The 23,301-nt window shown below is 37.8% G+C and overlaps 1 protein-coding gene across 4 annotated transcripts in view; it reads left to right on the top strand.

Annotated features, from left to right (window-relative positions):
* The first annotated feature begins 380 nt into the window (after positions 1-380).
* Positions 381-23,301, top strand: part of Parp4 (poly(ADP-ribose) polymerase family member 4) — a 92,993-nt gene continuing 70,072 nt past the window's right edge. For 2 of the 4 annotated variants that reach the window (XR_011707356.1, XM_071611368.1), the window contains exons 1-10: positions 381-561; positions 7,187-7,319; positions 10,001-10,202; positions 12,602-12,665; positions 14,226-14,301; positions 15,035-15,148; positions 17,287-17,442; positions 18,835-18,972; positions 20,475-20,648; positions 21,727-21,887. Coding sequence is in view for 3 of the 4 variants with exons in the window: in XM_071611368.1 (XP_071467469.1) it covers positions 7,188-7,319; positions 10,001-10,202; positions 12,602-12,665; positions 14,226-14,301; positions 15,035-15,148; positions 17,287-17,442; positions 18,835-18,972; positions 20,475-20,648; positions 21,727-21,887 (1,217 nt within the window). In the remaining variant the exon portion in view is untranslated. Of the gene's footprint in view, positions 1,088-7,186; positions 7,320-10,000; positions 10,203-12,601; positions 12,666-14,225; positions 14,302-15,034; positions 15,149-17,286; positions 17,443-18,834; positions 18,973-20,474; positions 20,649-21,726; positions 21,888-23,301 lie in introns of all 4 variants that reach the window. The other 2 variants (XM_027941540.2, XM_071611367.1) reach the window with 2 other exon arrangements.

The following is a 23,301-nucleotide window of genomic DNA, read 5'->3' as shown; positions in this document are numbered from 1 at the left end:
CAGTTACCTTCAAGCACTACTTAACAAGCATTCCTTCTCCTGTTTCCCTGATTCCAAACTTTCTTGAAACTAGCGTCCCTCCGCCCCGCCCCCGCCCCGCCCCCATCCCCCACCCCCACCCCACCTTATTTCTCAGTTAAATGACAGCACCATTCGTTCACCCCCTCCCAAACTTTAACTTTGGATATATCCTAATTGGCAAAGTCCCGCTTGAAAGATGAAACTGAAACAAAGTGCTGAACACCTCTAAATGGAAACAGGGACCCTCTTTCCACGCAGCGGGACCTGATTCTCGGGGTTGTCGGTAATCGCTAGGGGCGCTCTGTCGGCCGGGTGCAGGGCGGAAGTACTGGTGGTGCTCTCACTCGCCCTGCCCAGCCTGGCCGCGCCCAAAGTCAGCGCCTGGAACCCCAGGGTGCCGCGAATCCGGAAGCACCCTAAGTGGAGCTCCGGGGAAGCCAGAATTAGGCACCACAACGAACGGGAAGCCCCTGAGAGGAGGACCCGAGACCCAAGCGCCCAGAATCCCGGGCACCCGGAGCTGGGCGGATCTTCTGACAGGTGTGTGGGCGCCGCCGGTCCCCACGGGGATCCCCGAAGTCCTAGTCCAGAGGTATCCCGTGCGCTTTCGCCGACCGGGTTGCACAACTGCCTTTTGCAGTTGCGAAGGGTTTGACTGTGTCAGGTCGGGGACCTGCGCTGTGCTGTCCAAGGCTTCTGGGACGTCGCAGAGTTGTCCAGCGGCCCTGCCCCGCGAGGCAGGTGACAGGACACAGAGGACGGAAGCGCTCACCGGGAGCCAGCGCCCGGACCTGGGTCTTCGGACTCCTCCAGTGCTGGGGTGGGGGAAAATCACAGTAGGTCACAGTGTTTCTTGATTCCACTATGCCAAACAGCCCTTCTGGATTTCAAAGGAAACCTGTGCAAAAGCATGGTAATTTGATGAATAATCAAGAAATATAATCTGATCTTGTAATAGGGGTGCTGGGATAAAAACAGTGTGCGTGTTAAGGTCCAACGTTGAAAACCTGCAATCAATAAAATTATTCCCTTGGGGAACGACAAATGATTCATCCAAAGGGATAAAGTGAGTAAATCTCAGCTTCCTTTTCGATTTTGGACTGCTACATTACATTGCATATGTAGCATGGTATTAGGTATGATCAGGGAGAAAGTCACTCTGAATATGTGCGTGTTGCAGATTCTTTTGTGAGTATTGCAGATTCTTTTGTTACATTTGACTCCATCTTTTATTCAATAAACGTTTATCAGGTCCTGTGTGCTTAGAGCTGCTTACTCCATAAAGATTATGTGTGGAACTAAATAATGTCTTTGCTTTTTAAAGGTTTAAGGGTTTAATAGTCTCCTTAGGGAAGTGCATTATTGGTGTCATTTGAGTCCTACTATGCAAATAGTGGCAGGCTTTTCTATAATTCTGGGCTTTAATTGTTGTGTGAGTTTTTTGATAAGTAAGCATTTATGCCTGCTGCAAATCAAAAGTGATATGCATTCTAGGCACATTAAAGATTAATATAGTATTGGCCCTCCTGGAGAAATTGACATTAAAAGTGGAGAACAGGGAATGATAGTGGTGTGTTGTGTGATTAAAGCTGGGAGGGGTCGCTACTAGGAGGCTCCAAATAGGCAGCCACTCAGAGGAGAAAGGTTACCAGAAGACTTTCTAGATTGAGAGAACCCTGATGCCTTCTCAGAGAAGGCAATGCTAGGGGTAAAGACTAAATCTGTGTGGCTGTAAGTCCTTTGCTCCCTGCTGGGCCAAAGGTTTATGGATAGCCAGGAATTGTGAAAGAGAGTGCTGAGACTGAGCTGAGTGGAGCACAGACTTGGAAGGACCTGTGCACATTTGCCTGTGAGGATAATCCGCAACTTGTCCCTATCTGTCAAATCTCATATGCACATAAGCAGCACTGGTGAGAACATGAATGATTGTGTTTAGAGAAAGTTTTGAAGTAAGGAAGAGGCTGGTGGCACATGTCTTAGGAAATTGTTAAACCAGAAGAGGCCAGATAGAAGTCAAACCCTTTCTTGAGATTTCACTAAACTAGAAGGTTGGTTTCTCTGTTCCTGCTCAGCCTCAGGTGCTAAGCACAGGGCAGACACTTGCCAGAAATGTTAGAATTTGGATTCGCAAAAATGTGAATGTACTTAATGCCACTAAACTATACACCTAAAAATGTCTAAGACAGGGCTGGGATGGTGGCTTATTGGTAGAGAATTTGCCAAGTATGTGTGAGACATTTAAGTTCGATTCTCAGCACCGCATATAAATAAATAAAATAAAGATCCATTGACAACTAAAAACAATTTTAAAAATGAATAAGACATAAATTTATGTTAGGTATATTATACCACAGTTTTTTAAAAGATTGAAAAGTGTTTATATTTTTGAATTCAGTAATTCCATTTCTGGCCATCTATTCTAAGGAAACATGACAAAGGTAGCCCAAAATGTATGTATGAACATTTCCCTTAAAGTATATTTATAATAGTGAACAACTTTATTTTATTTATTTTATAGTACTAGGGATTTAAAGCATGGGTGCTCTACCACTGAGCTATATCTCCAGCCCTTTTTATTTTTAAATTTTGAGGCAGGATCTCACTAAATTGCCCAGGCAGGCCTCAAACTCACAATCCTCCTACCTTAGCCTCCTAGATCTCGGAGATTACAGGAATGCACCACCATACCTGGCCAATATCAAACAATTTTAAATAACCAAGTATCAGATGACTTGGAAAAGAATGAAATAAACACAGATCTTATGTAGTCACTACAAATACATTCAAATAATATTTAGTGACATGAAAATTTCTCATTAGAAGTTAAATAAGTGGGCTGGGGATGTAACTCAGTGGGTAGAGTGCTTGCTTAGCAAGTGTGAGGCCCTGGGTTTGATTCCCAGTACCACACACACACAAAAAAATTAAATAAGAGAAACTGGATATAAAATTTAAGTTGTGTATCATCACTACAATGATGTTTGGAACATTTCCTTCACTTTGGGGGCTTTTAAAATTTTCTTTATATTAACTTTTAATATAAATAAAATAATTTGAAACTCTTTTATTCAATAGTTCTACTTATTCTAAGAAGATCATCAAAGATACAAAGTTTTAGATATAAAAATGTTCATCATAACTGTGTGTAGTTTTTGTTTTTGTTTTTTACCCCAGGTACTGGGGATTGAACCCAGGGGTAATGCCACTAAACTATACACCTCTGAGCTGCATTACCAGAACTTTTTATTTTTATTTTTTTAATATTTATTTTTCAGTTGAGGTTGGACATAATACCTTTATATATTTTTATGTGGTGCTGAGGATCGAACGCAGGGCCTTGCATGTGCTAGGCGAGTACTCTACCGCTGAGCCACAGCGCCAGCCCCAGAACTTTTTATTTTTTATTTTGGGACAGTCTCGCAAAATTGCCAAGACTGAACTGGAATTGTAATCCTTTTGCCTCAGGCTCCAGAGTAACGGGGGAATACAGGATCATGCCACTGGGCCCAGCTCGTCATAGCTTTTTATGATAACAAAAAGTGGAAAAGAAATAGTTTACTTATGGTACATATCTAAGATGTGTGAGAACTGGGTTCAATTCTCAGCACTGCATATATATAAATAAAATAAAGGTTCATTGACAACTAAATAAGTTTTTTTTTAAAAATTGTTTTCTAAGAATGTTTAATGACAAAATACTCAAGATGTTGACTGATAGTAGGATTAGCATTTTGTATTTGCTATAGTTTTAATTTTCATAATATTATAGTCCTTAGACATGGGGATGCAGCTGATAGAAGAAGTTTGTGGGGAAGGGAATAAAGGCTAGTATCAAGCAACTTCAGAGGACAGCACAGTCACTTGCCAAGAGGGGACAAGGAGACCCAAGTTGGGGACCTGATGCATCTGGGATGTGAGTGAGCCATAGAGGTGTGTCCAGGAAGCAGTAACATTGCATCCTCAATCTGGAGCCTCTGGGATTGAATATCACTGCCCATCACCTATAGGGCAAATGGACTAGGTAGGGTAGAGACTGGTCTGAGGATGCTGGATATGCAGATATGCAGGTACAGGCAGAGATAAGAAAAAATCAACATCTCTGAAGTAACTAGACTTCACTCTGTGCTTAGCTCTAAGAGTCTTCAGAGCTATGTCCTCAGGTACCCCAGGATGACTGGTGACAGACAGCTGTGGGGAGCAGAGCATCCAGACCATCCATATCGAGCCTGCCCAGTCTCTGTAGCAGCATTCAGTAAGGAATTGCCTTTACAAAGGGTGGCTTATTTTTTTTGTTCATCAGTACAGGGAATTGAACCTAGGGCCTCACATAGCAAGTGTTCTACACTGAGTTACATCCTCAGCTCTAGGGGCAGCTCAGCATCTCACCATTTATTTGTTTATTATTAAATACACATTTCAATTGAAAATGTGGTGTGTGTGTGTGTGTGTGTGTGTGTGTGTGTGTTTTGCTGGGAATGTAGCCCGGAGTCTGATTTACTCCATCACTGAGCTACACCCTCAGCCCTACTTATTTTTCTTAGAAGTAATTCTTTTTAATATTGTGAGTGAAAGGACACTTGCAGAGTCCACGCAAAGTCCAAAGACCAACCACACACCAGAATCCTACACAAGAGATTTATTGTCGGTAACAGGAGGCACACCAACAAGGCTGTCCCTCTGAGGAGAGCAGCAGCCTGTCGGCACTCACAAAGCAGCTTTATAGCCCATAAGAGGAATCTCATAAGCTGCTTAGGAGTTAAGCTGGGGTGGGGTTGATAGCAGGCATGTGTTCTTATGGGAAGTTAAGCAGCTTTACTTCAGAATTGAAACTTTGGAACCTCTAGATAAAATGGCTCCTGACCTAAAATGGTGAATCTGATGCCAACAGTGAGAAAGTATGGCATAGTGAAAGAATTAAAATAACCTCAAATGCATACTAATATTTATTTATGTATATATACACATATATTCCATTTATTTAAATAGAATAAACAACTGTATTTTTTTATTAGCAATTGTTCAATTTTTCTGCAGAATGGCTTAATAGAAACCCACATAACTGGGCTGGGGATATAGCTCAGTTGGTAGAGTGCTTGCCTTGCATGCAGAAGGCCCTGGGTTCTCTACCCTACCTAGTCCCTTTGCCCTATAGATGATGGGCAGTGTCATTCAATCCCAGAGGCTCCAGATTGAGGATGTAATGTTACTGCTTCCTGGACACACCTTAGTACCACCAAAAAAAAAAAAAAAAGAAACCCATATAACTAATAAAAGTTTCTTTGAATTCATAGAGTAATTATCTGTAAAAACCCATGGGTTTATTATTACATAATGTTAATTTTTTTAAACATTTATTTTTTTAGTTGTAGGTAGACACAATACCTTTATTTTACTTTTATGTGGTGCTGAGGATCTAACCCAGTGCCTCACGCATGTTAGGTGAGTCCTTTTCCTCTAAGCCATAACTCCAACCCCCAAATGTTAATTTTTTAATTGAGAAATAAAGGCTTCTGGACTGGGGATGTAGCTCAGTATTCGAGTGTGTTTTAGTCAGTTTGTTTCATTGCAGTGACCAAAAAATCTGACAAGAACAATTTAGAGGGCTAGGATTCTGTGCTCAAAGGTAGAGCTATTGCTTGCCTCGCATATGTAAGGCACTGAGTTTGATCCTCAGCACCATATAAAAAAAAATAAAAAGAACAGTTCTAGAAGAGGAAAAAGTTCCAGAGGTCTCAGTCAATAGATGGCCAACTCCATTTCTCTATGACCAAGGTGAGGCAGAACGTCATGAAAGAAAGGTGTGGAAGAGGAAAGCAGTTCAGGACCTGACAATCGGGAAGAAAAGAGAACAAATTTGGCTCATCGAGGACAAAGGCATGCCCCCAGTGACCTACCTCCTCCAGCCACAACCTACCTGCCTAGAGTTACCACGCAGTTAATCCATTCAAGTGGATTATTGCACTGGTTAGGTTAAGGCTTTCATAAACCAATCATGTTACCTATAAACTTTCTGGCATTGTCTCACACATGAGCCTTTGGAGGATACCTCATATCTAAACCATAACAAAATGTTTTATGCACAATGCCCTAGGTGCAATCCTCAGTACTGCAAAAAGAAAAAAGGTAAGGGGAGGAGGGAAAGAGTGGGAGAGAGGGGGATTACTGTGTTCTGAGCCACATTCCTGATGTGCAACTGAAATCTCATTTTTTAAATTGAGATGCATATTATGAACCTGTACAAATATTATTTGTACATAATGTAAGCCATAAAAGCTAGGAATAATTCTTTTTCTTTTCTTTTTTTTTTTTTTTTTTTTTGGTACTGGGATTGAATCTAAGGATACTATTACCACTGAGCTATGTTCCCATATGTTATTTTTTTTTTTTTTTTTGAAATGCTGAGGTTTGAACCTGGGGCCTTGCTCATGCTAGGCAAGCACTCTACCACATCTCCAGCCCAATTTTTATACTTTTGGGACAGGGTCTCTCTAAGTTGCTAAGGGTCTTATTAAGTTACTGAGACTGGCCCCAAACTTCTGAATCCCCCAGTCTCAAACTTCCCAGGTTGCTGGAATTATAGGCATGCACCATCATGCCTGGCACAAAGCTAAAAATGATTCTAAAACCAACACATATACTGCAAACTAAGATAGTATGTTAGCCAGTTTTCTGTCATTGTGACAAATATCTGAGATAAATCAACTTGAAGGAAAGGTTTGTGGTTTCAGAGGCTTCAATTCATAGTTGCTTGGCCTGGGGTGGCACAATACATTATGACTAGAACATGTGACAAAGAAGGCCTATTCATTTTATGGCAAAGGGAGGGAGTGTCCCAATATCTCCTTCAAAAGCAAAGGCACTTCTCTAATAACCTTTCTTCCATTGGTCCAATCTTCTAAAGATTCCACCATTTCCCAAGAGCAACACCAGGCTGGTGACCAAGTCTTTAAAGGATCATGTCCCCCATGATCCTTTGGGGGACCATTAAGATCCAAACCATAATAAGAATGTTCAGTTTTTGTATTTATAACTTGATTGCAGTGTCTTTTAAAAAATGTCTAGTTTTCTCTCAGTTTACATGTAGAGTGATTCCAAATGCATTTTCAGTTATATTCACTAAAAAGAGATTCCTTAAAATATATGTCTTGAAACTTTTTTCTTTCAGGATGACTGTGGGAATCTTTGTAAATTGTACCTTCTGTTTGAAAGTCAAATACTTACCTCATCAGCAGAAGAAAAAGCTACAAACTGACATTAAAGAAAATGGTGGAAAATTTTCCTTGTTGTTAAATCCTCAGGTATTTCCAAATTTCTGTATGATTAACATGATACCTTCAGGGAACATAGGTCATGGTTAGGAAGAGTAAGCAAAGAAGATTGGTAGCAGGAGAACATACAGAGAAGGCAGAAGAAATTGTAATATCACCCACTGGGAGTTGGGCCAGGAAGATCAAATGAGGCCAAATGGTCCAGCCTTTTCTTCTCCATGCTCTGGGAGCTACAAAACAATCCCACATGCCCTGTAAATCTGATATTATTGGAGCACAACCCAAGATATAAATAGAAAGAATTTCATACTAGCCAGATCTATTCTTGAAGGAAAAAGTCATAGTGCACAGCATTTGCAAAACACACACCACAGTCACTTATCAGTAAGAAGTAGGGCAACACAAGGGTGACACCTATAAGAGTGGTTTCTGATGGCAGAAAGAAAACTTACATTATAAACTGATCCTTTTGGTGTTGTTTGTTTTAGGGCTGAAGGAAACTATTTCTGTCTCTGCCTCTCTTTCTCTCTCTCTCTCTCTCTCTCTCTCTCTCTCTCTCTCTCTCTCTCTCTCTCTGTGTCTCTCTCAGAGGATATTGGGAATTGAACCAGGAATGCTTTATCATTGAGCTACATCCCCAGACCTTTTTATTTTGAGACAGGGTATCATTAAGTTGCTTACGCTGGCCTAGAATTTGTCATCCCCTTGCCTCAACCTTCCGATTTGCTGGGGTTATAGGCAGGCACCACCATGCCCAACTAACTTCTGTTTTTGAAATGAAATTTAGGCCGAAAATTTAGTTGCAGAATTTTATATCTGGAAAATTTTTTAAATAACTAAGGTTAACCTCTTTTTTAACCACCTCAAAAGTAAGAAGTAAAATCAAAGTCTAGGGCTGGGGTTATAGCTCAATGGTATAGCACTTGCCTAGCATATGGGAGGCACTGGGGTCGATCCCCGGCACCTCACAAAAATAAATAAATAAAATAAAGCTATTGTGTCCATCCACAACTAATATATATACATATATATATGTATATATATTTTTATCCATATATGTATATTTATACACACATATGTATATTTACATATATGTGTATATTATATATATAATTTTTTATGTATAAAACACACACCACAGTCACTTATCAGTAAGAAGTAGGAGGGCAACGCTATATATATAAAATTTGTAAAATCAGTCTGAAGGGGTTAGGTCTCAGACCTGACTGCCCCTGTCATTTGCTCCCCTATTAATGAGTGGATAGAGCTGACCCAACCTGTCTTTCCCTGGATACATCCCTGATATTGGCCACATTGAACCTCTATCTGTTCTGGGAAGCAAGCTCAACTCCAACAGAATACCACAGATGGAATGTCCCCATTTACCTCCAGTTTACACAGAATTGTGTCTGTTTCCCTCATTTACCTGCCTCACCATTTCTGTGGGTAACTGAATAATACATACCTAATTTGTCTTCTGGGTATGGAACTGCCAAAATGGTTTATACTTTTTAGAAACTCAAATACTATGCATGAAGCATTTTATAATTTTTTTTGCCAACCTATATAAATTTGAAATGTGCATGCCAATTTATAATAAAGGAAGAGACAACCCTTTGTATAATGATGAGGAATTAACTCTAAAATAAATTTGTCACATGGAAAAGCAAGCACAACAGACCGGATAGCATACTGTTATCTGTGTACTTACATGTGTGTTGTCTATACATAGAATTGCTCTAGAAAGATAGATGAGAGACAAGTTATAATAGGTATCTCTGAGGAAAGAAAGTTATATATTATTAGTATTTTTTTAGATATGCTGCAATGTGCACATACTATTGAAAATTAAATAAAATTATCAATTAACAAAATAAATAAATGACAAATATCTTTTGAATCTCCCTTTCCATTCCTAAGGAAATAATTAAACAAATGCACAAAGAGGTATACATGAGGTTGTTCATCTCAGCATTATATACAATAATGAAAATTTGAAAGCAACCTCTAGTGCTGGTTAATCAATTATGACACATCTATATCCATACTCTTTAATAACTTTTGGTTTTTGGAGTGGGGAATGTAGCTTTGTTGTAGAGTGCTTGCCTAGGTCCTGTGTTTGATCCTCAAAATCACACACACACACACACACACACACACACGCCTGCTGACTGTTTTTAAAAAAAATTTTTAGTTGTAGATAGACACAGTATCTTTTTTTTAAATATATATTTATTTTTTAGTTATAGGTGGACATGGTGTCTTTATTTTACTCTATGTGGTGCTGAGGATTGAACCCAGTGCCTCACGCATGCTAGCTCTGAGCCACAATCCCAGCCCCACAATAAACTTTTTTTTTTTTAAAGAGAGAGAGAGAGAGAATTTTTTAATATTTATTTTTTAGTTTTCGGCGGACACCACATCTTTATTTTATTTTTATGTGGTGCTGAGGATCGAACCCAGGGCCTCACGTGTGTGAGGCAAGCACTTCTACCACTGAGCTACAACCCAGCCCTAAAAACCTGCTGATTTTTCAAACATTTTTATGTAACTATAAATTATATTATTTGCAAAATTTTTCAAGTTCTGAGAAAAAATATTACAGATGTCATTAAAACAAGATTTTTGTAAGGGTGAAAATTGCAGAGACAAAAATGTACATAAATTTTGTTTTTACTAATACATAATGGATTGACTCTTTTTTTCTTTAGTGCACACATATAATCTTAGATAATGCTGATGTTCTTAGTCAGTATCAACTGAATGCCATCCGAAAGAACCATGTCCACATTACAAGCCCAGATTTTATATGGGACTCAATCAAAGAAAGGAGACTCTTGGATGTGAAAAATTATGATCCTAGTAAGTCATGTGACATCAAACCACCTCCTGAGGAAAAGGCAAGCAGTTCTGGTAAGCATTTCATAGTATATTTAATTAATTATTAATATATTAATAAATTATATTTAATATTTTTAGATGCTATTGTAGATATTTGGTTTCTCAAAGAGATAGACAAAGGGGCTGGGGATTTAGCTCAATTAGTAGAGTGCTTTTTTTGAACACACAAGGCCATGGGTTCAATCCCCAGGACCACACACACACACACACAAAAAAAAAAAAAAAAAAAAAAAACAGCAAAAGAGAGAGAGAATTATCCAGAGAAACTATAAAAACAATTAGGCTTCTTATTACCTCAGAAAACAAGTAGTGGAGGATGAAAGACTAATTTAGCAAGATAAATAGATTTCTCAGTATCCAGTCTAGTTTGTTCAGATTCAAAATGACTGCATAATTACTGATAATCTCAGAAAACTTGCAGTGTAATTTTAACTGAGAAGGGGAAAAGCCTTTTTGTTAAAAAGTTATCACCACACCTTAATGACTGGAAATTTTATGACGAGCATAATGCTAAAGAACTTTCTTACAAAAGATGATCTCCCCAAAGGAAACATATCTCATTTGTAAAACTAGATTTTATTTTGTAGTCTGGCCAAGAAAAAAGCTTTTGAATATAGAGAAATGCACATCTCATGAGTTACATCAAAAAATCAAGCAGTTCTGCTAAGAATGGTAGCCAGTGCCTGTAATTGCAGCTCCTCAGTGTGCTAAAGCAGGAGGATCACTTAAACCCAGAGACAAGCCTGGAAAGCATAGCAAGATTCTGTCTCAAAAACAAACCAGCCAGGTGAGGTGGCACAAGCCTGTAATCCTAGCATCTTGAGGCTGAGGCAAGGAGAATTGAAAGTTCAAGGTCAGCCAGGGCAATTTAGCAAACCCTGTCTCAAAATCAAGAATAAAAAAGGGTGGTATAGCTCAGTGGTAGTGCATTCCTGGGTTCAATTCCCAGTATTGCAAACAAAATAAATAAAACAAAACAAATAAACAAAACTTCAAATCAATCAGTTCTGATAAATGTTAATTTACAATAAACACACGAGCCAGGCATACTCCTGTCATCCCAGTGGCTCACAAATTCAAAGCCAACCTCAGCAATTTAGCAGGCCCTAAACAACTTAGCAAGAACCTGTCTCAAAACAAAAAATAACAAAGGGCTGGGGATGTAGCTCAGTGGTTAAGCATCCCTGGATTCAATCCCCGCTACCTAAAAAACAAAAAACAAAAAAAGAAAACAGATATATATTAGATATCACAATAAATGTTTTGGGCATTGAGGTAGTGTAGCTCAGTGGTAGAGTATGTGCCTAACTTACATAAGACTGTGGGTTTAATCGCAGCAAAAAAACAAAACAAAATAATTTTGGCAGGGGAAAAACCTCTTTAGACAAGCATTTTGTCCAGAAATGCTGCTACACTCACCAGTCTTTCTACTGTCTCAGAAAATGATAGCTAAAACAGAAATAGGGTAGGAAACTCCTTTTACAGTAAAAACATGTCATTCAATATACATAATTATCTGTTCGGATTTAGAGTTACTATAAATACACTAATGGATGATCTTTTTCATTCTTTTTCTTTTTTGAGACAGGGTCTTGCTGTGTGATCCTGGCTAACCTTGAACTCAGGGCTCAAGTGATCCTCACCCTCAGCCTCCTGAGTGGTTGAGACTACAGGAATGCATCACCATTCCTGACTGGGATTGGGAGTAGAGCTCAGTGGTAGAGCACTTACTTAGCATTCCTGAGGCCCTGGGTTCAATTCCTGGCAATGGGAAAAAAATGTTATTCCTATTTATCATAGTTCTAAAGATAATGTTATGATTCCTCTATAAGAAAAATAAGAAGCAAAAATTCACATGAAGACCTTGAATTTCCCTATTCTAAACTAATACATTCCCAACCCCTTCATTTGTGCCATTATGACACTGGAAATCATTTTGATCTTGAAGTATATTAGAAATATATTTTTGGGGGCTCTCAGCAGTAGAGTGCTCATCTAGCACATGAGAGGTGCTGGGTTAATCCTCAGCACCACATAAAAATAAATAAATAAAATAAAAGTATTGTGTCTAACTACAACTAAAAAAATATTTTAAAAAACAGAAATATATTTCTTAACTATGCTTTCCGGGATCCTCAGAAAAGTGCTATTTGAAAATTGCATGACTATCAGTGAGTTTCAATAATATAAATCATATTAGACCTCATATACCCACTATGTTTTCAGTATTTTACATGTTTCCCTTTTCCCACTTGTATAGTTATAACTATATATATTTAAGGACAACTAAAAATAGAATTTCATAGCAAATATGCCCCATATTTAAGAATCTTAACAGTTTCAGCAGTTAGGTTAATAGTTGATTACAATAAACCTTTGAGTAGTAAACAAGTGTTTTGTTTTAATTCTAGAAGTGAAAACAGATGATCTATCCCTGGATAATTCCTCGGAGAAGAAAAATGTGGAAGACACTGAGTAAACCAAATATTTTGTAAACTTCAAGCATAGTATTGAAATACTACTTGTAGCCTTCTGTATTATTTTATATTCCTTATCTAACTCCTTAATAAGTTCATATTTGACTTTTTACTTCAACTTATATAGTGATAATTATTTTTATCTTCTCAGTATTATATAATATTGGATATAAGTATTAAGTTTACTGATTTAAAAAAAAAAGTCCTCAACTGGTAGTTAGATTAGCACAGCCTATTCAATATGTTACCTTTCTGAATAGCCTTTAGAATAAAAAATGGAAATAACAATGACCTTATTTAAGTGGAATATGTGGCTTCTTAAAGCATACTCAAAATAGCAGTGTTAATTAGCCATCACCTTTGGTCAGATTGTATGTATTAATAATAGTGTTAAAAGAGAACAAAATTTAAAATTAAAAGTATAGATGATAAGAATTTATTTTCTCATTCTTTATTTTAAAGAGGAGTTGACAGTGGTCCTGAGAAGAAAGATTCCATTGCTGAGGGTTAGAATGCCAACCAAATACAGTGGCCTATCTCCAGACTAGTCTTTTCTTCTCTACTTCTGGAGCATACCCCTGCCTTCCAGTGCAGGTGCATGCATTCCTCAACATCAGAGCTCAAGAATCACGCAGATGAAACCTGTAATCCCAACAATTCAGGAGACTGGGGCAAGATCATAAGTTCTAGACCAGCCTAGGCAATTTAGTAAGATCTTGTCCAAAATAGACCTTAAAAAGGTCTAGGGGTGTAGCTCAGTGGTAGAGCACCCTCAGGTTCAATTCTGAGCATCAGGGGGAAAATTGTGCAGAGAAAGATGGAAATGCTAATTACACCAATTTGATTATTACACATTGTATACAAGTCTTGAATTATCACATAGTATCCCTAAAAATGCACCATTCTCTTTTTTCTTCTTCCCCTCCTCCTCATCGTCATCCTCTTCCTCCTCCTCTTTTTTTTTTTAACTGAAGATTGCACTCAGGTCACTTTACCACAACTTCAGTCCCTTTTTTTTTTTTTTTTTTTGAGACAGTTTCACTAAGTTGCTTTAGGGCCTTTCTAAGTTGCTGAGGCTGGCTTTGAACTTATGACCCTCCTGCCTAAGTCTCTTGAGTACAATTCCCTTTCATTGATCCACTGGTCTTCTATTTATTTATTGCTTTTTAAATTGGTGCATTACAAGTACACATAAAAGTAGAATTCATTGTGATGTATTCATATATTCATGTGATATAAATTGGTCAATTTCATTCTGCAGTCATTCCTCTTACCCATTCCTCCTCACTTCTTCTCTGTCCCCTTCCTCTACCCCACTGTTCTCCTTTTCATTTTCATGATATTATCCTCCCACCTTTTTCTTCCCTTTTTTTCTTTTTAGCTTCCTATGATATTTTAACAATTTCTAGAATACCAAATTCTAGAATAACAATTTATAGAATACCAAAGAGCGCATTAGAGATTTGAATTTCATATAGAATTAGGACATTTATTTTAAATTTTTGTTTAACCTAAAAATCCATTTTAATGTTAAAATTCTAATTTTTACAAATTTCAGGTTTTATGAAGAAAATGATGAAATTCCTTATTTTCCTCAAGATTTTGAAGTTGCAAAATATAACACATTAGAAAAAGTAAGAGTCTGATTTCTATTTAGAAAAAAGAAATTGCTTATCTTCTGAGTGACTTTGCTATTCAGTTATTTTCTCATTGCTTTGAAAATTTTTTCACACCTCTGTGTACCATATATTCCCAAACATGTGAGTTGATTTTTTTACCCATCCAAAAAAAAAAAGAATGTTTAAAAATTTTAGTGTTTTATTATAAAAGTAATGCATGCTCATACTACAGATTTTAAGAATATAAAATATTAATAATGGCCTTAAAAATAAAAGTCCTCCTTTATGTCATTAATACTTTCCAAGGCTAGATTGATACCAGGTATTTATGCCATATTGAATTGCTGTTCCTTTTATATTTAAAAGAAAAAAAAATTGACAAAATCACACAAATGAAAATCAATACTTGCCTTCAAATTAATACATCTGTTTTTTTTTTTTTTAGATATCTTAGTAAAATATAAATTGAAAGTAACATTCCCCCCTTTGGTAAGGAAAATATGAAGAGTGGTGTAGTATAAACATATGTAGAAAAAAATAGAAGAGGAAATAATATTAATAATGATTTTATCTCTATAGTTAGATTTCAGATGATTTTTATTTTTTTCTTGATTCTTTTCTGTACTTTTCTAAATTACATCTCTAAATGAGCATGTATTATATCATAATTTTAATCAACATTTTCATATGTGGTATGTGGCTGCTTGTTTCTCTAGGGCAGTTTCTGAAAGTGTGCCCTGTTTTCCAGGTAGGAATGGATGGAGGCCAAGAAACAGCTGTGGTGGAGCTGCAGTGCACCCTGGAGCCTGGAGATTGTCCTTTTCTGGTATCTGCACATTTCCTCCTGGCTGATGGTGGGCAGGTAAAATTCTTTATGTTGATTCCTGTTGCTAACTAGTTTCCTTGAAACTCATTAAGAAACCAGCCAACTGCTAAACTTTTTCTGCTTAAAAAGAGCTTCTCTTCAGAAGAGGATTTTTCCAGCTTGCCTGTCTTGATAAAAGCATTTAGATAAACATTTCCCAAAATTCTGTTAAATTCCATCACTATAAAAAAATACCTGAGATAATTAACTTATGAAAAGATTGGGATATAGCTCAGTGATAGAGTGCTTGCCTAGTATCATAAAGCCCTGAGTTCAATCCCAAACACTGTGCGCTCTCTCTCTCTCTCTCTCTCTCTCTCTCTCTCTCTCTCTCTCACACACACACACACACACACACACACACACACACATACGCACACGCAGTTATTTTGGCTTATAGTTCTGGAGGTTCCAGTCCATAATATATGAACCCTGTTGCTTTGGGCCTGTGGTGAGGCAGCACATCTTGGCAGGAGAGTGTGGCAGAGCACAAATGTTCGCCTTATGACAAGAAGCAATAAAGGAAAGAAAGAGACCAGGGTTCTACAATCTCTTTTCAAGAACTCCTCCCTCAGTTACCTAAGGACCTCCTATTAGGCTCCATCCTATTAACCTCTCACTAGCACTACTCTGAGGACCAAACCTTTACACATGGGCTTTTGAAGGACATTCAAGATCCAAACTGTAGCATCTACCTTTTTAAATGGAATGATTTGAACATACACTTCTTTTTTGCAAGTTTCAGAGGTGTCCTGCAGCCACCTATCTGGGAAGATAGCTTACCAGTGTCATGAGTAGTGTGACTTCCCTCTGGGGTTGCACACCCCCAGTCAGACTTGCCCAACACCTGTGATGATACCAGGACTCCCATTTGAGGCAAACTCTTCTGTGTTCTCTGGGGTTAATGTTAGGATAACTTGTCACAATGGGGCAGGGATTTCTCTTCTTTTTTGGGGGGTGGTATCGGGGATTGAACTCAGGGACATTTGGCCACTGAGCTACATCCCCAGCCATATTATATATTTTATTTAGAGACAGGGTTTCACTGAGTTGCTTAGCCCCTTGCTTTTGCTGAGGCTATCTTTGAACTCTCGATTCTCCTACCTCAGCCTCCTGAGCCACTGGGATTAGTGTGTGTCACTGTGCCCGGCAAGGAGCAGGGGTTTCTAAGAAAAGCAGAAAAATGCCATGTCTGTAGGCAGTTAAGAATGAGGGCAGAATCTGTGCCATTCCAAAGAATCCCTTGTTCTGAGCCTTTAACATTTGTTTATACAACCTAATAGCTTCTCTGATTTTTTCCTTGCTGCAAACTATCATTTCATTTTCACTATGTTTCTGTCACTAACAAGATTCCTTCATGAGGTATTTTTTTCTTTCCTTCTCCCAATTTATATTTCTCATTTCTAAAAAGTTGGAAAGTCACACTTGAAGGTTCATTGGAATAGTAAGTATGTAAAACAAGAGTCTATAGACTTTGAATGAGTGCTTAATTGAAAGAATCCAATGGGTCCCTTCTTTCTGTTGTGTCTGCTCAGGCTTTTTTCTCCCTTACCTCCAGGTTTTAGGCTGTTTGGTGAAAAACAAAAGATAAGATTTAAGTAATTCTTTCAGAAAAAGAGTTTTTAAATTCCTTAATGGCAGGGACATAAATTAAAAAAAAAAAAAAGATGGTGTGTTAATGGAATATTATTCAGCATTGAAAGAGAATAAAATCATGGCATTTTCAGGTAAATAGATGGAGTTGGAGACTATAATGCTAAGTGAAGTAAGCCAAAAACAAAAAAACAAATGCCAAATGTTTTCTCTGATATAAGGATGTTGATTCATGAGGGGGTTGGGGGTTGGGATTAGACAGACACTAGATAGGACAAAGGAGTGGGAGGAGAAGGGAGGGGGTATGGGGGTAGGAAAGATGGTAGAATGAGATGGACATCATTACCCTAAGTACATGTATGAAGACATGAATGGTGTGACTCTACTTTGTGTACAACCAGAGACATGAAACATTGTGCTCTATATGTGTAATATGAATTGTAATGTGTTCTGTCATATACAACAAGTTAGAATTTAAAAACTAATAAAAATATGGGTGTGTTAATAAGTTACTGTACCTTTGCTATCTACTTAATTCACAGACTAGAAGACACTACAAAGACACTATAAAGAAAACCTCTGCAGATGCAAGTGAATATTATGAAAATTACATCGAAGAGCTAAAGAATCAAGGATTTCTGCTCAGAGAACATTTTACACCTGAAGCAACTCAATTAGCATCTGAAAAACTGCAAGCAGTAAGACTGAATGATACTTTTTTTAATGTTATTGATTAGATCATGTATGCAGAAAATGAGGGGATTACACCCAGGATTTTGTGCATGCTAGCCAAGCACTTTATCACTGAGCTATATCCCCAGCCTGATTTAATATTTTTAATATGAAATGTTTTCTTTATTGTGAATAAACTGGCAGGAGCAAAGATGAAGGATGAAGGTTTAAGAAAAGGAATGGTCAGTTCACAGAAAGGCACAACATCTGATGGGCGGGGCTAGGGATGTGGCTCAGGTGGAAATGCACTCGCCTGGCATGGGCACCCGGGGCACTGGGTTCAATCCTCAGCACCACATAAAAATAAAATAAAGATGTTGTGTCCACCGAAAACTGAAAAATAAATATTAAAAAATCTCTCTCTCTCTCTCTCTCTCTCTTTCTCTCTCTCTCTCTTAAAAATAAGCTGATGGGGAAATGAGTTCCAGGACAAGCCATGAGATTGATTGCTTGCTTCATACTTATTTCAACAATGAACCCTCATGGCTTTTAAAAGATTTATTTCTAGTCTAAACTATGAGTCAAGGACCCTTAAACCTGACTACATATGGGATATTTGTTTGTTTGCTTGTTTTGTGATACTGGGAATTGAACCTAGAGGTGCTCTACTGCTGAGCTACATCCTCAGTCCCCCAATTTCTCTTTTCTTTTTTGAGACAAGGTCTTGCTAAGTTGCTGGCCTCAAACTTGTGGTCCTCTTGATTCAGCCTCCCAAGTTACTTAGTATTGCATGCCACTGACAGACCCAAAGCTTATAGTATAAAGGGAAAGATACAAGGAAAAATAAAATGGGAAGAAAGAGATGGGGATGAGGACAGACTCACAGAAGAACATATGGAGGAGATGGAGAGAGGGGACTTGGAGTATAAGCATTACCCGGTGTCTTTGTCTGTTATCACAAAAAACCTGAGATTGGGTATTTTATAGATAAAGAGGTGTATGTGGCTTACAATTCTGGTGGCCAGAAGGTTCAAACAGCGTAACATCAGCATCCTGGCAAGGGACCCCTTGGTTACATCACAGCTTGGTAGAAAAGTAGAAAGGGAAACAAGACTCCTTCCCCTGAGAAAATTAAAAATCTCTACTTGCCCTTGAATACAATCACCTCCCACCAGGCCCCACCTCCTAAAATTTCTACCACCTCAACACTGTAACTGGGGACTAGGTTTTTAGCACATCAGCTTTCAGGGAAACATGCTCAAACCATAACATCTGGCTGAGTATGCTGAATTATTTCTTCTAACACCTTTGTCAGCTTTGTTAGTTTTTTGCCTTTTGTCTTGTTTTGGGGTCCAGGAATTGAACTCTGGTGTTCTCAATCCCTGAGCCCCATTCCCTTTGTTATTTTGTTGTTGCAGTTGCTTTTGGAGGAGGTTATTAGTTCAAGCACCCTGAGCCAGGAGGTGAGTGATTTGGTGGAGATGATTTGGGCAGAAGCTCTGGGCCATCTGGAACACACACTTCTCAAGCCAGTGAACAGGATTAGCCTCAATGATGTAAGTAAAATATGTTTTTGAAACAGAACATGATGAACTGGCTTTCTGGTTTCTTAGTTTAAATGATCACCCTCAAATTTTGTGCTGATGGCATGCGCGGGGCACTGGGTTCGATCCTCAGCACCACATAAAAATAAAATAAAGATATTGTGTCCGTCGAGAACTAAAAAATAAATATTGAAAAATTCTCTCTCTTTCTCTCTCTCTCTCTCTCTCTTTGAATAAAGTCTGTCTTTAAAAACAAATTTGTGTGCTGATTAGATTGTTCTGGAATTCATTCCTGACTGTTCTTTCTTCATATTCTGAGGAAAGGGAACACTAAAAGAAGCACTAAGCTTCCCAGGAAACTAGACACCCCTGTCTGTACAGTTTCAGGCTATTGGTGCTGGCTAATTAGGGAGCCTGATCCTTTGGGCCAAGAGATTTATAACAGGCTGAGGCACATGGAAAGTCTTGGCCTCCAGTTAGATGCCTCAGCCCCCACCTTTTGACTGTCTTAGGAAAAGCAGGCATGCGCCCAAAACAAACAGAAAATGTGAATATCTTCTTGATTATATGTAATTGAAATTCAAAGAGCAATGAAATAAGATATCCCCAATGGTGCAACTTGTGTAACTGTGTTCTTATATGAAAATAATACAGATATTCCCATGTGGAATTAAACTAATTTATTTTAGAAAGAAAAGAGTTTCCTGGGATAAAGTTGATAATGCCCTTGTATAATAAGGAATGTGATCTGTTGGGTTTTGTTCCTGGTTTGATGCTGACATCTTTCAACATTTCTCATATGAAAAGCAAGTCTCCCACAGTTGTATTAGTATTCCTATCTATATGTACATATGTGTATACATGTGCATATAGATATAGAAATACAAGACTCTGATAGATATAGAAATACAAGACTCTGGTTCTTTCTTCTAGTTAGGCTGAGTCAAGTTTTGGAAAAGTCCCCATAACATCATTGTCACAACTGAGTTACAGATTGAGATTAGCGTTTGTTTTATGGTGACAGAGTTAGCTTTCCATCACCTCAGTGAAATATCTGAGATAATTGACTTATAAAGAGAAAATGTTTCTTTTGGCTATTTCAGTCCATGATTGATTGTCCCTTCATTTTGGATTTATGGTGAGGTAGCACATCATGTCAGGAATTCCTATCAAAACAAAACCACTTACCTCATATCCAGGATGCAAAAAAGAACGAGGAAGATGCTGGGGTCATACAATCCCTTTCAAAGGCATTTCCCTAATAACGGAAACACTTCCCACTAAGCCCCCATCTCTTTAAGGTTCCACCATGTCTCAATAACACCTCCTAGGAACAAAGCTTTAACACCTGGGCCTTTGAGGGACATTTAAGATCCAAATTAACAGCAGCTGTCCAGTAGAAAACTGATAGTTGTAATGTGTTCAAGTATTATTTTAGATATTTTTTATGTTCCCTCACTTCTATGATTATCAAGATTTAATTTTAATAAGTATATATTACTTTCTATTTATAGGTGAGCAAGGCAGAGGGTATCCTCCTTCTAGTAAAGACAGCACTGAAAAATGGAGAAACAGCAGAACAATTGCAAAAGATGATGACTGAGTTCTACAGATTAATACCTCACAGACATCCAGTCACTGAAGAAGTTAACCTGAGACTACTAACTAAGAAGGAGGATCTCTGTCAGGTAAACCTCTGAAATAAACTATTTAAAATATGTTGGGGAAAAAAATAAAATAAAATGTGCTAGGGGAACTTCTTTAAAAATATGATGATTAAGCCGGGCGTGGTGGCTCACGCCTGTAATCCCAATGGCTGGGAAGCCGGAGGCAGGAGGATCCTGAATTCAAAGCCATCCTCAGCAATTTAGGGAAGCACTAAGCAACTCAGTGGTAGAAATTTGTCAGCTCCATTATGATCTTCTGGGACTACTATTAAGTGGTCCATCATTGAATGAAACATCATTATGTACATGACTACACAGCACCTGCATTTGGAACACAAAGTGAATTTTTAAAGCAGCATTGGACTTGAAGTCTAATGATCTGAGATTCCCTTTAATGACTGTCACCTTCTTGCTCTGGGATCTTTTGCTTTTCTGGTGGTACTGGGGATTGAACCTTGCGGCACTCTACCTCTGAGCTACACCCCCATCCCTTTTATTTTTATTTTAAGAAAAGGCCTTGCTAAATTTCCCAGGATGGTCTTAAACTCATGATCCTCCTACCTAAGCATCCTAAACTGGGATTGCAGGTATGCACCACCACACCCAGCTTCCCTTTGAGATCTCTAATAACTGATTTAACTTCTCAGAGCCTCACTTTCCTTATCTATACAATGAGGACAACTACCTCAGTGATGTAATGAGGATTAAATTAATAATGTATCTACAAACAACTTATTAACAATGATGTTATATTAATGTATATTTACATTTTATTATCAGTAAGGCAATTTTATTAATTTTCATTTTATTTTATTTATTTTTGAGATGGGGTCTTTCTGTGTTGCTCAGGCTTACCTTGAACTCCTTCTGGGCTCAAGTGATCTTTCTTCTTCAGCATTCCTAGTAGCTGGGACTATAGATGTGCACCACCATAACTGACTTTTATTAACTGTAATACTCTACTAACAGCGAATATTAATGAAAAGCTTTGGGGAGAAAATTGATTTTCCCCAATCTTTTTGACAAAGTGTTGATGTAATATAAATATTAGCTATGATATCTGGTGATTCTTATATCTGTGTGTCATTTCTGCCTATAGCTAATAAGAGACATGGTTAATGTCTGTGAAACTCATTTGTCCAAACCCAACCCATCTTGTCTTGCCAAATACCGAGCTCTGAGATGCAAGATTGAATATATTGAACCAAATACTGAAGAATTTTCCTGGGTTAGAAAAGAGATATTACAGAATAATCACAGGTAAGCATGAAGGACTATCTTTGGATTTTTATGTATGTATGTGTGGTCCTGGGAATCCAATCCAGAGCCTGCTCATGGCAGGCATGTGCTGCATCATTGAGCTACACATCCAGTCTGTATTTTGCTATTTGGGGATCTTTTTATGATGTAATACTCTTTGAGAGTCTGTTAATGAGCTGATCAGGATAACTACCTAGAGGATTTAATCCTCAGTAACAAGATAGCTTTGGTGTGATTATAGATTACTTTCTTCTGTATTTATTTATGTTTTTTACATAAATATTTATTTAATTCACCAAAAAACTTCTGGTTTCTTTCTTTGTTTTTCTTTCTTTCTTTCTTCTCTTTTTAAATATGAGTACAGATTCACAGGAAGTTGTGAAAATAATATAGAGACTTCTGAGTCCCTCACCCAGTTCTCCCTATTGGTTGCATCTTATATAATTATAGTACAATGTCAAAACCAGGAAATTAATATTGGTACAATATGTATAAATAAATACTTATAATTTTTAAAAAATTATTTATTCTAATTTGTTATACATAATGGCAGAATGCAATTCATTTCATATTACACATATAGAGCACAACTTTTCAAGTCACTGATTGTACACAAAGTATTTTCACACCATTCATGTCTTCATACATGTACTTAGGGTAATGATGTCTAACTCATTCCACCATCATTCCTACCCACTTGGTCCCTCCTTTTCCCTCCCTCCCCTTTGCCCTATCTAAAGTTCCTCCCATTCCTCCCATGCTTTCCCCCATTGTCATTATGATTCAGCATCCTCATATCAAAGAAAACATTCAGCCTTTGGTTTTTTGGGATTGGCTTACTTCACTTAGCATTGTATTCTCCAGCTCCATCCATTTACCTGCAAATGCCATGATTTTATTCTCTTTTAATGCTGAGTAATGTTCCATTGTGTGTGTGTGTGTGTGTGTGTGTGTGTGTGTGTATCAAAGTTTCCCTATCCATTCATCTACTGAAGGGCGTCTAGGTTGGTTCCACAGTTTAGCTATTGTGAATTGTGTTGATTTTTCTGTATTTATAATAGGGCCTAGGAGAGTATCCCATGCTTGTAAATGCTTCCTACTATTCCACTCTGATTTCAATGTTACTTCATCTTCTTGGGGATTAAATTAAAAATTTTAGGGGCTAGGGATATAGCTCAGTGATAAGCACCTGTCTAGCATGTGTGAAGCCCTGAGTTCAGTCCCCAGCACCACAAAAAATAAAATAAAATAAACACACATATAAAGGTGTTTAAGTCTGTTCTTTGAAAAGGATTAACAGAAAAAATCCACTTAAATTGAGATTTAAACATATAGGAATATGGCTATGCCAGCTTCTAACATGGCCATTACAGTTGAAAACATAGTAAACATCAAGAATCATAGAATTCCTAAA

This window comes from Marmota flaviventris, chromosome 4 (genome assembly GCF_047511675.1).
Source record: "Marmota flaviventris isolate mMarFla1 chromosome 4, mMarFla1.hap1, whole genome shotgun sequence".
Taxonomy (NCBI): Eukaryota; Metazoa; Chordata; class Mammalia; order Rodentia; family Sciuridae; genus Marmota; species Marmota flaviventris.
This window is presented reverse-complemented; position numbering and strand designations above follow the sequence as displayed.